The 14,328-nt window shown below is 41.5% G+C and overlaps 1 protein-coding gene across 1 annotated transcript; it reads right to left on the bottom strand.

Moving 5' to 3' along the window:
• Positions 1 to 6,888: 6,888 nt before the first annotated feature.
• LOC147882618 (uncharacterized) lies at positions 6,889 to 9,633 on the bottom strand. The gene is made up of 4 exons (XM_087400462.1): positions 8,123 to 9,633; positions 7,809 to 7,943; positions 7,220 to 7,645; positions 6,889 to 7,072 (listed from the first exon to the last, which is right to left on the bottom strand). Exons 1-4 carry the CDS (start codon positions 8,878 to 8,880, stop codon positions 6,889 to 6,891), a joined length of 1,503 nt encoding a protein of 500 aa, XP_087256588.1. The 5' UTR covers positions 8,881 to 9,633.
• Positions 9,634 to 14,328: the final 4,695 nt, after the last annotated feature.

Genomic DNA, 14,328 nt, shown 5'->3' with positions numbered 1-14,328 from the left:
AGATACATGGAGGCACTTCTATGATGATGGGTTGATTACTGAGGAGCAGTATCCCAGGTATTTAAAAGTGATTAAATAATGTCAATATTGTAAGTAAAGATTTGATTTGTCATATATTGATACATGTTGTCCCTCATTTACAGGGCCTTGTAGTGGCTGATCAGGAGGAAGAAGATGAGGAAGAAGGGAGCGAAGAAGGGAGCAAAGAAGGGACCGATGACGCGGAGAACTTAGATTAGTCGTAGAAGTAGTTCTAGCTACTCTTTTTTGTACTTGAAGCCACTGGCTTGGGTTCGTGCCTCTCTTGTATATACACTCCTCTTATTTTTTGTACTTGAAGCCACAAGATGTGGCTTGGCTTCATGCTATATGTACATACAAGCACTTTTTGAGCTATGAATTAATATACACTGCTTTTATTTTTTTGGCTTTCAATTTCCTTGTGCAATGTTCTATCAATTAATGCCTTGTGAACTAAACTTTTTGAAGTCGTAATGTTTTATTCGGAATTTTATCGTCAGCTATAGACGTTCTTGTAATCGTGCTAATTAAAATGCAATTGGCTGTAAGAATTGAATTACACAATGTGGAAATGGGATTCTTGTAACTACATAGCATACACAACATACACAGCATTCTGTTCAACCACACAAATTTCTGCTTTTATTAACAAAAAAGATTCTGTAGAGCATCTATAAATGCGTCTATAAATGTGTCTATGTACGCAACTCTTTGTTTTTTTAAAATTCTAGTAGGGTGTCTATTTGCGCATCTATAAGCGCGTCTGCCTGTTATATAGACGCGCATGTAGATGCGGGTCTATAGATGCACCAATAGACACACAAATAGATGCGTTCATAAGTTTTTTTTAAGTTAAGAAAATGCATCTGTGGGTGCTTTGTCTTCTTGTGTGAGGGTTGGGCTGGCCGTTGTAATCTTCCACTCCAGCTTGCAATGTGCATGTTATCATTTGGACTGTTTTCCATTATCCCCTTGGCTTGTGGGCTTGCAAGATGCATCACCTCAAGACCTACAGAGTCTAGACTTGCGAATTTGATATCCAAAATCAATAGAGCTCAGAGTCGTATCCAGATTCCAACGATTTCCTGGATACCAATGATTGCATAAGTTATGAGGGAGAAACCTAGGAAGGGGAGGGGCGATGGCTTCCCGACCTCCTCCTCCTCCTCCATTCCCATTTCCATTTCCATGGGAGCTTTCAGCCCACAAACAATCCAGTAACTAGTTCATTGTGCACATTGCACAGTGCAAACAATCGAGTTTGCGATGACCCCTCGTCCTCCCAACTGCCGCACAATAGGCAAATATGCGGAGCTTTTTCACCTTTCTCTATCTTGTAGCCTGCTGCTGGTTCTGGTGCGCACTACCGTGCCTCATGTCCTGCCTCCATCGCAATTTGCAGCACCCACCACTGTCGTGCCTCATCTCCTGCCTCCATCGCGATTTGTAGCACCCACTCTTCTGCACTATGCTTCATACAAGAATCGCGATTCATGATTCCATGAAGTTGTTAGGAGGGCTCCAACCTCCGAAGTCTGTAGATGGTCACATCCTCTTGTTGCCATAATAGTTGTTGGAACTTGGATTCATCTTTGAGGAGGTTGGAACTTGGAAGTCTCTATTGCTCATCGTTGTTTGTCTCCAGAGCTTCTACAAATGCATCAACATAGTCCTTTGTTGCTGCAATACGAATCCAGATTCCAGAGCTTCTACAGAGCTTTGTTTCTCTCCAAACTCCAGAGCTTCTACAAATACGAATCGGGATTGTGCTACAATCCATCATTCATCAAAGTAGACCTTTGTTTTCTATGTCGTCCCTCAACGCAATCCTTTCAACTTTGTTTTCTGAAATCTCCAACGTATTTCCAATGTCCATTATTTTTTAGCTTGCCTAATATTTACAAGGTCCAACATTTGTACACGTGGTAGCTGAATAAAAGTCCTCTTAAGAGTCCTCTTATCTCCTTATCACAAGGCTTTTCCTCCAATGTAGGAGCAAGCCATGTGCTACGAGCTCTCGTAGGTTGAGAAATGGGAAGCCATGGATAGATTTGATGGTGCAATTTGCAAAGCTTGTAAACTTTGAAGTAAACCAAAGGAACATTAAAATTTCTTTCTCATTTGTGAATCTCTAGTATCTACATTGTTGTTCTAGGTTCTACGTGTTTTTTTCATGTTTTTGACTTTTCTAGATCTTGTGTGCTCTTTCGATTAGCATTTTTTAATACTTTGTTAAAGTTTTTATTTTTAATTATCGAACCAATGAGCATTAAGTATTTCATTTTAATACTTTGTTATTTCTTTTATGAAGGAACACTGCCGTTTTTCAATATGCGAGGATTTACTAAAAAGGATTCATGTGAAAAATCTAATCAGAAGAGAAAGACAAATAAACATGTATCAACCCTGATTGAAAATGAAATAATTGAGGTCAGAATTTTAAAGAAGACTGAGATAGATGAGAGCCTTGGACCTAATGAAGCTAACCGTAGGAGAGAAGCTAGGAAAAACTGGAATGAAGGGTGGACCAAGATCTCCAATTGCACTTATTTTGATAGGGACTTAGGTCGAATGTTTTGCAAATTCTACAAGCAAGACAAAGGTAGCAAGAGCAAATTTGGAAAGCTAGGATCTTGCAACATTCAAAGTAGTGCCCTCTCTAATCATGCAAAGTCCAAATCGCATAGATTGACAATGTATTCATATGGGAAGGAGAAGGTTGCAATTACTCAGCGTTTGAGTAAGAACAAAGATAAAGTAGTTTTGCAACCATGAATCTATTTGTAGTAGCCTACCATGTTGCAAAGGAAGATCTTCCTTTCCATAAATATTCATCAATCTTAAAGTTACTTTTATTTGCTAAATGCCCTTCATTACCTATTGAGATGTATCATAATGATAAATCATGTGCCATGTTTGTGCATTACATTAGTGAGTCCATGCTTATAGACCATGTTAAAAGGATACAACGATCTCCTTTTTTTAGCATTATGATGGATGAATCCACAGACATTGCAGTGACGCAGCATCTCATTGTGTATGTGTCCTTCTTAGAGGATTTTGTGCCTATTACAATTTTTTTGGGATTATTGGAAATTGACAGTGGTACAGCCTCTACACTTTATATTGCATTTGAGTGACTACTATCGAAATATGACCTTGATATTCGAAAAATGATTTGCTTTGGAATAATGATTGGAAAACATAAAGGATTAGCCACTTTGCTGAAAAAGCATAATCCATATATGACATCGATACATTGCATTGCACACAGAGCAAGTTTATGTGTTGTAGATGCAGTGAAACAATCAAGCATGGCACAACATATTAATGAGTGCATGAGTTGAATAAATGGATTGTTTTCAAAAAGTGCTTTAAAAACATCTGTGTTGGAAAGCGTAGAAAAAGAATTTGGTTGCGCCATACTTCGTATGAGTCGCATTCACAAAGTGCGATGGCTCAAGTGGTTCACAAGGTTTGTAAATCACTAGAGCCATTACTAGCATTTACAAGGACTGAGAATGCAACTTTGTTTGAAAAGATTTCCAAGTTTGAATTCATCTATTGTCTTCATTTTATGGTGGATATCTTAGCCAGACTTGCATTTCTAAGCTAAACTTTTCAACACAATAATGTCGATGTTTCATTTGTAGTGAGTTGTGTTCAAGTAGAAATAGAAGCAATAGAAAAAGAATTCATTCATGAGCACGAAGTTGATATGAATGCTTCAATTGATGATCACATGGGTTTTCCTATCATTCCTGATTTTGGACCGATAGATGGTCAACTCTATGCCCTTCATTCATCCATTCGGGGTAATATGTATAGGTCCATTAAATTGGATAGGGAGATTGATGGGCGTGATTTAGAGAGTGCCAGTGCATTTCAGAAAAATTTTGCTTTCTCTATTATTCAAAACTTGAGAGAGAGATTTTGTGATAATGATATTTTAGGTTGCTTTAAGGCTTTGGCACCTTCTAGCTTTCCACCTGGGTTGGGATTTAGAGATTATGGCAATGTGGAAATCCAAAAGCTAGCATCATTTTATGGTGAGAAGAAGAGAGCAACTAATGGTGAGGTTTTTGAGGAATTGATTAACATTATCCAAGCTAAAGCGAGAGTATCAATACTCTAAATTACAAGCTCCTTATGAATGGAAGGCATGGAGCTTGTTAGAACATGGGTTGCCATTGGAAGAAATGCAACAATGCGTGTCAAGTATCCCATGTTATTGAGATTGGCTGGAATTGCCCTATTGCAATGTTGTAGCATAGCATCATGTGAGAGAGGATTTAGTGCTCAAAACATAATAAAATCCAGATTAAGAAATTGCTTAAACACAAAAAATGTGGATGCTTTGATGCGTATATCAATTGAGGGGCCAAGCAGCTTGGATGATTTCGATTTCTCTGATGCAATACGGATGTGGACTAATGGAGCAAAAACAAGTTGACATATCTATGGAGACACTGCAAGGTAACTTCAACTATTTATTTTTTACTTTTTTTCTTGTGTCTTTCTATTAGTATATGTGAAATATTTTGTTTAATCATTTTACAGCTCAGTGCTTATAATCAACTATATGTCTATCTTTATGTAGGCTAAATGATACTGAAGATCTTCACGCCCTAGGCTCACAAGGGGTAAACTACTTTCTAATTATCTTATCAATCGAATTACATGTGTCTACTTATATATACTAATATATATCAATATTCTTACTAACTTGTTTTCTTATGCTCAATGTGTAGGTTTATGAAGACCATAACGAGCTTGCATATTGAATTGTGTGTGTGTGTGTGATGCCTTGTGTGCATGTGTGGTTTTTGTCCATACGCAAAATTATAGTATGATTATTTGGACATGTGGTTTTTGTTTATGTGTGTGTGTTTGTTTCATTAATTTAAAAAAATCCTTAAAATATATGGCCAATGATGACAAAAATCTTGGATCCTTAGCTTGTTGTAGTTAAGGATCCTATAGAAAGATCATATTTTATGATGCTGCATTTTGTACCATAAGTCCATCTTATTGTGTATAACATTTTTTCTTCTTCTTCTTCTTCTTTTTATACTTATGTATGAGCATGTTTTACATTGGGACTTTAGAGGATGGAATAATGAATGTGCAATCGCTTGGATTTTTTGTTTTTCATGATGTGCTTGTTGTTGTATTAATGTGTGGATCTCTCTCTCTCTCTCTCTCTCTCTCTAAGATGGATAATGGTACATCCCAAATTGCATGATTAACACTTGTATAAAAAAAGTTTGAGGCCAACAAACAAAAAATCATTTAGATTATTTGTAAGAATTGAATTATGTATGTATTGCATTATAATTTGTAAAAATATTTAGTGTTGAAGTTATAACAATTGTGGATTAAAAATTGTGTTGTTATGCAACATTTATAGCTACGTAGTACGGTTCATGGATGGCGACTCCGAGGATATTCTTGTACTATTCAAGCTAGGTAAGTAGGATGATGGCAAGTCTTTTTATATTTTTATTTTGAATGCTATAGCTTCATATATATCTTGTAATAATATTTACTTTGAAAAATTGGATCTTCTCTTTAGGAACCATGCAAAGAACACATAAAAACCTTCAAGGTCAAGGTCAACATACGATTGTTCCAACATGGAAGTTATGCGATTATCCCAAGTATGTAGTCTTATAGTGCCATAATCTTGTTTTTTATAACATGCAAGATGACATGGGTGTTTTAAAATTTTCAAGTTCATTGAGTAAATTAGAGAAACAATGAATATCTTTGCATACTTTAAAATGTATTATTAAAGCTTAAATGCTAATACAATGATTATTTGCTTTATAATGAAACTATTAGATATGGGATGTAAAATGTATAGTCTTTAATTTAAGGGCCAAATTATGAACTAAAGTTGAAATCACCGGCTCAAAAATATGGAAGTCTTTGAGAACCGGCCAGGATTTAAACATTTAGGTTGAATATAAGAGTAGAAGGTTTTTTTATTGGTTCCAAAAGAGGTTTTTTTCTAGCACTGTGCCATACACAACACTGACCATCAAGGCAACAATGCAACCACACCAACAAAGGGTACAGCATCGGGAACCCTTGAAACTCATCACAATGACAAACTTACCCACCCATGAAAGAAAAGCCAAATAATGAGGAACCCCAAAACATACCACAAGAACAAACTAACACACCCACAAAAGCATGACAAAGCATCAAAGAGCAACAATCATGACCACCCTCGTGGAAGGATTCAACCTCATGTTTCCAACCATTAAGGGATGCCAATGCTATAGATTCCTTGAATCTTCTTGATGTAGAATCTAGAGTGAGAGAGTAATGGTTTGATAAAGGCCATCTATATAGATTTCTTGAATCTTTGAGTAATGGTTTATATAGATTCCTTACTATTGTGATGCACAATCTAAAATCTTGAGACACATAATAGATGTTTTCCTTTGTGTGATTGCAACCCGGATCTCCATTTTTGCCAATTGAAATGAATCCACAAGAATGAAGGTTAGTGATCACAGAATCTCAAAGATTATGACTTTCTCTAAATCTGATTACAAATTCTGTTATTTAACACAGGACTCCGTTTTGCCAATCGAAATGCATACACAGGACTCCGTTTTTGCCAATCGAAATGCATGCACAGGATACGTCAACGCCGATGCCATCGCAACGCCTCTGCTGTGCCTGACCTCCCATCATCCATGGTCGATTTCTCTCACACAGCAACAAAATGATTTGTTTGCCAATCATGCACTCAGTACTCAATCCAATCCACCAAGTTTTTAAGCCCGATTTGCACAGAGGGTTTTTGATCATCATGAGATGACTACAGACCTCCCATGGTGGTCGATTTCTCTCTCACACAGCACCAAAACGATGTGTTAATTGCCAATCATGCAATTCCTGAATCCAATCCATCAAGTTCTGAGCCCACTCTGCACAGCCAGTTTTTGGCGTAAGAGCTGAGATGGTTACAAATTCGAACCCTGAGCAGCTTCGGAATATCGCTTGCAAGCGCATAGCTGCTGAAGATGCTGGATAACTACGATATAAGGTTCTGGCTCTTATCCATTAATGGAACACTGTACACCACTTCTTCCCTTACTATCTTCAGTTACATTATCTTCAGTTGTCCACGCACAGTTGGAAATTCTGTACTGGCTACAAGCATCCATCGCCACCCTCTGACCTCTCTTTCACACACCGCTTCGGCCTTAATATGGCTGACATCTCCGGGAGCTCTTCCAAATGGTCGAACACATCATCCTCTCCGGTTGTGCCTTTCGATAAGCACAGATCCACATCCCGCTGCAACATGGATCTTTCTTCATCATGGAGCCATGGCAGCACCCGTTCATCAGTTACGGCGTTGGGAGAATAGATGAGGGAAGAGAAAAGATTTTCGGCAATTGATTCACAGCTGCCTGCTTTCTCCAGATTGCCATGGACGTTACTTTGAAGAGGGGCTGCTGCTGAGGTAGAAGGCCTACTGGCTGGCCAAGGGTGGTTGTGATCGGACGTATAAGTAACTGCAAGCATTGTTGGATCCATTCGGCTGCGTTCAACCTGCTTCCTTGCCGAGCATCCTTTCCAACTGGTGCATCGGTAGTACCCTCTGCACATAAATCAATGACAGAAATTAGAAGACACGTTCTCCTGCACAGAATCCAGATGATCTCGATCTTGACGCAGACTAAAAACTTGAATCTGCAATTCTGCATCCTCCATCTTCCACAAACATCAAAGCCCACATAATAAACATGGAAAGCTGATCTTACCTCGGATAGGGCGACCCTTTTATCGGTTTCTGTCCATATTTTCGCCATGCCCACAGATCTGGCGGGGGTGCTTCTCCCTTCTGCTTGCTTTCTCCTCCAATTGGGCAGCAAACGACTCTCTTCTGTTGTACTTTCCTGAGAGCCACAGTTACTGTACAAATGAGCCAGCCAGCACATTTTTCCTAAATGGCATTGATTTAGTTTTCAAAAGGAAAAATGGCATTGATGTAAGTCTCTCTCCACTTGCATTTCGAACCCCCTCTCTTTTCCCTTTCTCAATCGCAAGACTTTCGTTGGCTTACAAGATAGCATACCGTCTTATGAAGCTGTAACCCTGAGATTTGGTATAAGTATCCATAGCTTCCGCACTTTGAACTGGAGAGTCTTGCTTGGTATGAGAGTTCGCTGAATCTGAAAGGTTGGCAATCGTCTCTGAAGTATCGGAACCAGCGGCAAGGCTACACGACTGTAAAGAGGGCGAGATCCCCTCCGGAGAAGGTTCCACAGGCACCACTGGAGAAGAAGCCAAGGTTGTAGGTGGGAAAGTCGCCGACGCAGCTTGAAATAGCTCTGCTGCGTCCAACGCATTTCCTGCAATGCTCGATGAAGAGTCGGTGTAGGGTGCAAGGTCGAATCCACCTTGTAACTCATTTTCCAGACCTTTTTCTGTGAAGTTCTCTTTGGAGAAGAGAAAAGAGTGAACAGGTGGCATCCATTCGGAGACTCCCAGGAAATTGAAGGAGTTGGACGACGTTACGAAATCTGTAACATCAAACACTGGGAAAGAGGAAGATACAGGAGTACGAATTGGTCGTAGATCGCTTGCCGGTGATGAATTGAAGGAAAGTTCAGAAATCTTTAAGGCCTTTTCGCACACATGGGGAGCTGCTGCCCGAGAGAACATGCCTGAAAGACTTGATACGAGCTCCTCACGTCTGAAACGAGCAGTTGCATCATACAGTCCAGACAGCTGCATGTTGCTACCTGACGGCCTGAGAAAGCTCTCGTAGGGCGAATGCAAACTTGCAGCTCTAGCGGTTGCCTGATCAAAACCGGTGTAAACGTTGTCCATTAGCTCCCCTGGGACGGTCGATCTTCGTAGACTAGGGTTAAAGGCTTTGCAAATTGGTGATGGAGGCTTGCTAGCAGCTCAAAGGGGTTCGATTTCAGCAAGATTTAGGATCACCTTCATCCTTGCTCGATCCCCTCGGGTGCTCCTTTCAGCAGAGCCAGTGCAGATGCTGATACATGAGCTGAATGCGGCAAATTGATAGCGAGCTGCAGGGCACGGGCCGGTCAGATATGGAGGATACGGAATATCCCACACAAGGCAAATGCGGCTGCAGTGGACTGCAATTTGAGGTCGAAAAAGACGAGCTCCAGGCAGCGCCTGAGCAATTCAGAGGGCGGTTAAGAATCTATGCGCTAGGATCGAGAGGACGGAGATGACTAGAAACACCAGATCGCGAATGCAGCAAGCCTCGAGAGCGTGCAGTACGAATTATTTAGCGAATCTAGCAGCGAATTAGGAAAGAAGTGCGGCGGACATTTCAAATATACGAAGAAGAGCAAGACCGTAAATGGGTTTTTGATATGGATCTTCCAAACGTTGGTCACAGCCGGGATGGGCTATTGAAAGCAGCATGATCGGCAAGCAGCTGATTAGCGAGGAACAGGAGGCGGTCTGAAGAGAGTGATAGATCAAACGAGGTGGGTTTTCTCAGTACTGTCTAAAGGGAGGTAGATGAGCTGCAAAGAAGCACAACAAGATGCTGATGAAGCCAGCAAAGGCAGAGAAGAGGATATGGAGCAGAAGCAAGGTTGGGAAGATATGGGTAGCAAAAAGAGAGGAGCCTTGTTTTGTTTGAACTTTGGGATGCAATTTGCCTTGTTTTTTCCTCAAATTTAGATGGTTAATTTGTCCTTGCCTTATCTTGTGCCTCTCGTCTATCTTTTTCCTCGAGCTCCCTTGATCCTTGGCCGTTCCCTATGCTTTCCACCCCTCCTTCCCCCTTCCTTTTCAAAGGCTCTCCTCTTCTACAAATGAATGTCATCATAAGAGTACGTTTCCACACCTAGCAACAATGCCCACAGACCCCCGCTGGAGACGGAAATATGGCCTCTCCAAGCAGGCATATCGAGGCTATGGGCACTCGACGCCAAGTTTGCAAGCATCACAATGATGCAACTGCTCTCTTTACTCAGATTTCGCGCTATTCAAGGTCACAGCTGTCTTGCATTCCTACGATCTAACGCACGGTGAATATCTCGCAATGGGACCCCTTGGGAGCGTTTGCAAGTTGTAGGCACAACATTTTGGTCATGCAAACGATCGCATGTTTTTGCTTTGCTCCATGGGAAGGCTGGCAAATATGCTAGCATTGGCAGACGAGGGAATACGCTCTAACCTACCTAAGAAAAAAACCAAGGGTAAATTTTAGCCTAGTGACTAATTTAGAGGGTGCTCCAAGTTGGCTGCACTAATTTTTAGAGCTTCAAATTTGATAAATTCACCCAAAAAAGACACTTTGGCTAATATTTAGGGCTTCAAATTTGATAAATTTACCACAAAGGATCAATGTTTGCTTGGGTGTAGCCAATCGTGGAACTATTTTTGGGACCATTTGGGGCTGTGACGCAATGCGCTCCTGGGTGAGATTTTGAATTTGGGGCAGACCTGTGCTCTCGTTGAAAATTTTTCCAACATCATGATACTACACTGACGTAATAATGAGATGCAATATATAATTCTGAACACCGCAGAGCTCAACACACGATAGCTATGCCTTGCTTCGCGTAGCGCAATCTCTGGCTTGATTACATCATGCAACGCTGCCCTGCTTCGCACAACGTAGTCCTGGCCTGACCACATGTCATTGCGTAGCCTTTTGTTGCAGCTTTGCCACCTGTCATCGGGCAATGTGCGGATGCAGATCACGAAAATTCAAGGCTGGCTTGGAGCGACCACCACACTAGTTCTTGGAGTTATGGAGTTACCTATTTTTACTTATTACAGAAGGAGATCTATGACAATCACTGCACTGGCAAACATAAGGAGATCTATGATAACCACCGCACTAGTTCTTGGAGTTATATATTAGTGCACCAAGGAAAATGCATTTCCTTGTGCAACCAAGGAAAATGCAATTGTCGATATGGCCCTTAAGGGGTTCCCTCTATGGGCGAGGGCCATATTGACATGCCATCTTTGTCCAATGGCATCCTAGTTATTGTGTAATGCATGTCAATATGGCCCTTGCTCCTAGAGGGGACCCCTCAAGGTCCATATCGTCAATTGCATTTTCTAAAATTTTAATTGTATTTTTTTGGATGTATCTCCATGCAACCACTGCGGTGGGTGTTGGAGCTATTTTAGCACTATTTTGGTCCTAAACCAAAGAAAATGTAGTCCTACTTTACTAGTATTTTAGTCCTTGTAAGAAATCCTAAATGAGGGCAAAATTATTCCAAGCCACCATGGTGATTGGAGGCCCGGTGGTGCCATCTAGATAATCATTCAAACCAAAATTCGAACCACCGCGATGACTAGAGGTTCAATTGTGTTGTCCAGATAATCAACTACAATTCATCGAGTAAAAATTGAGCAAACGAGATTACATCTACATCCAATACAAGTTATATAAAAATTAATAACAATTTATACTAAGAGCCTCATGGAGCAAAAATTGAACAAAAGATCTTACATTTATAAAAACTCAGCAATTGTTGAGAGCCTTAGAGACCAAAAGATTACATCTAATGAGGATAATCTTTCAGCCATTATTGCTGAGTGGTTTATATAAAAATTAACAACAGTTTATACTGAGAGACTCATGGAGCAAAAATTGGACAAAAGAGATTACATTTGTAAAAAACAAGCAATTGCTGAGAGGCTTAGAGGCCAAAAAATTACATCCAGCGAGCGAAAAGACCATTGAGAGCCTTAGAGGCCAAAAGATTACGTCCAGCCATTGTTAAGTGGTTATGAGCCTGGTTGAGCAAGAGAATGTTTGTACAACTCAATATTGTTGATTGTTGATAACAAGAGGATATATGCATAACTCAGTATTGTCGATTGCTGATACTCACAGAAACAGCCCAGCTTGCTACATTCAAATATTTTGGGGAGCTGATGGAGGAGACGATGGAGAGACTGAAGACCGTGCACATCGCACAAATGCAGGACTCAGAATATGCCCCCCCGCAAAAACAAGACGAGAGAACTCGGCTCTAAAAATCCTTTGTGCTTTGTCAACGTCTTCAAGGAATCCATAGAGCACAGCCATATAGAGGCTAGAGGTGTGCATGCCATTCAAGGTGGGACATGCAGATGTGGGGGGAATCGATCGAGGGAACCAAGAGATATCACAAGAACGAGCATGAGTGGTTTATATAAAAATTAACCACAATTTATACTAAGAGCCTCATGGAGAGAAAAATAAACAAAAGAGATTACATTTATAAAAAGTCAGCAATTGCTAAGAACCTTAGAGGCCAGGAGATTACATCCAGTGAGCCAAAAGATCGTTCAGAGCCTTAGAGGCCAAGAGATTACATCCAGCCATTGTTGAGTGGCTATGAGCCTCATTGAGCAAGAGAATATTTGTACAACTTAGTATTGCTACTACCAGCCCAGCTTGCTGCATTCGAATTTTTTGAGGAGCCAATGGAGGAGACGATGGAGAGGCTGAAGCCCGTGCACATTGCACAAATGCAAGACTCTAAGTATGGACCCCCCCAACAAGACGAGAGTACTCTACTGTGAAAATCCTTAGCCCTTTGTCAATGTCTCCAAGGAATCCATAGAGCACAACCATATAAAGGCTAGAGATGTGCATGCCATTCAAGGTGGTGACATGTAGATGTGGGGGGAATCGATCGAGGGAACAAAGGGATTCCAAAAGAGCAAGAATTTCAAGTCCTAACGAGTGGAACACATTGACTTTACATGAGAAGGTAGACAAGATTGGATCACATTGCATCGAGGGGTGATAGTAGTAATAGGCATGGTGAAAAGAGTGGGTGAGCAGTGGAGCGAATGAGCAGGGGAGTAGATGAGTGGATGAGAGCTGGAGGAGGGAGCATGGAGCAAAGTAGAGTAGGGGCAGAGGAGAGCTAGAGAAGGGTGCATGGAGCAAAGTAGCAAAGTAGGGGTGGATGAGAGCAAGGTACCCAAATGCCAAATGCCACGGATCTTATATATTGCAAATTTTGAGCCACCGTGGTGACTGGAGGCCTGGTGTGCCATCCAAATAATCATGAGCCATTTTAAACCACTTCCTTAATTAATCAAAATCCAAGAAGGTTGCCATCCAAATAATCACGGGCCATTTTAAGCAAAGTAGCTAGATGCCAAATGCCACAAACCTTATATTAATAAAGTTCGAGCTGGCCACCCTGGTGATTGGAGGCCCGGTGTGTCATCCAAATAATCATGAGTCATTTTAAACCACCGCCTTAGTTAATCAAAATTCAAGGAGGGTGCCATCCAAATTTAATGATGAGCCATTTTAATTGCAAGCCACCGTGGTAGCTAGTAATTAACTGCCAATCGGGTGGAATCTTAGGCACCATCCCAAACACCACCTCGCCACTGACAACAGTGGCAATTAATTAGAACGTTACTTGTAATCTCTATTGCATATAATTATAGACAAAGACTTGAGGCCACATAATTACAAGGCATCTAGCACAACTGCCCTGCCCATCTACATGAGCAATTGCAAGTGTCACTCAAGCGGCTCCCAGATTGTTGCAATGTGTTTCCACGAGAGAAAGAGGGAAGGGGGAGAAGGAGCCCCAGCAACCTCCAGCACTCTTGGTCCCAGCCCTCGGAAGGAAGTCCAGACCCGATAATACAAAGTCCTAATCGCAGTGACAGCACCAGAGTAGCACTGCAAGCTACTCCGCCCACCCAAAAATGTCGTGAACAATAGGTGCAAGAAGCTATTCTCTATGCTCAACACCACTTCAACAGTAGTCGACGGCCCGAAAGGACCAAAGTAGGGAAAGGGTCTCCGCCGATCCCCTCTTGGCCTACACTGACATGGGCAACCCCATCTAAGAGAAGAACTTGACGCTCCAGGCCTACAACTCCAACACCAATGTGGGCATCCTGCGCGACGCAATAGGCACCCCCCCTTCTACCACCTCAATGTGGATGTGGTGTGCGCTAGCGGCCTTCGGCCTCCCTGTCATTGCAGACAAGTACTGCTAAAATAAAAAAAATGCACAAGAACCTCAACCAGATCTGCAAATATGATCGGAAGAGGAGCAAGGATCACATCCACTTCTCCGAGATCACCAAGCCAGTGTTGGAGAAATTGACACGTGCACTCCAGTGGCTAACCCATGTCAAACATATGGATCACCACCAATCCATCATGGCCAACATCCTGGCAAGATTAGCAGCCCTACAGGTCACCAACTTGGCGGACTACTTCTGCACCCAGATGTGGGAGGACCTCAAGATGCACAACGAAGTCCTCGGCAAACCCATGCTCTACTGCTGGCACTCTAC

This window comes from Dipteris shenzhenensis, chromosome 29 (genome assembly GCF_047967505.1).
Source record: "Dipteris shenzhenensis isolate YYH24624 ecotype China chromosome 29, Dip_SZ_1.0, whole genome shotgun sequence".
NCBI classification, from domain to species: Eukaryota; Viridiplantae; Streptophyta; class Polypodiopsida; order Gleicheniales; family Dipteridaceae; genus Dipteris; species Dipteris shenzhenensis.
This window is presented reverse-complemented; position numbering and strand designations above follow the sequence as displayed.

Coding starts and splice junctions, on each gene's coding strand:
- LOC147882618 (XM_087400462.1), bottom strand. CDS start 8,880: ATGGACAACGTTTACACCGGTTTTGATCAGGCAACCGCTAGAGCTGCA. Junction 7,646..7,808: donor AAAGGGTCGCCCTATCCGAG/GTAAGATCAGCT, acceptor ATTTATGTGCAG/AGGGTACTACCGATGCACCA. Junction 7,073..7,219: donor AAGCGGTGTGTGAAAGAGAG/GTCAGAGGGTGG, acceptor CTTATATCGTAG/TTATCCAGCATCTTCAGCAG.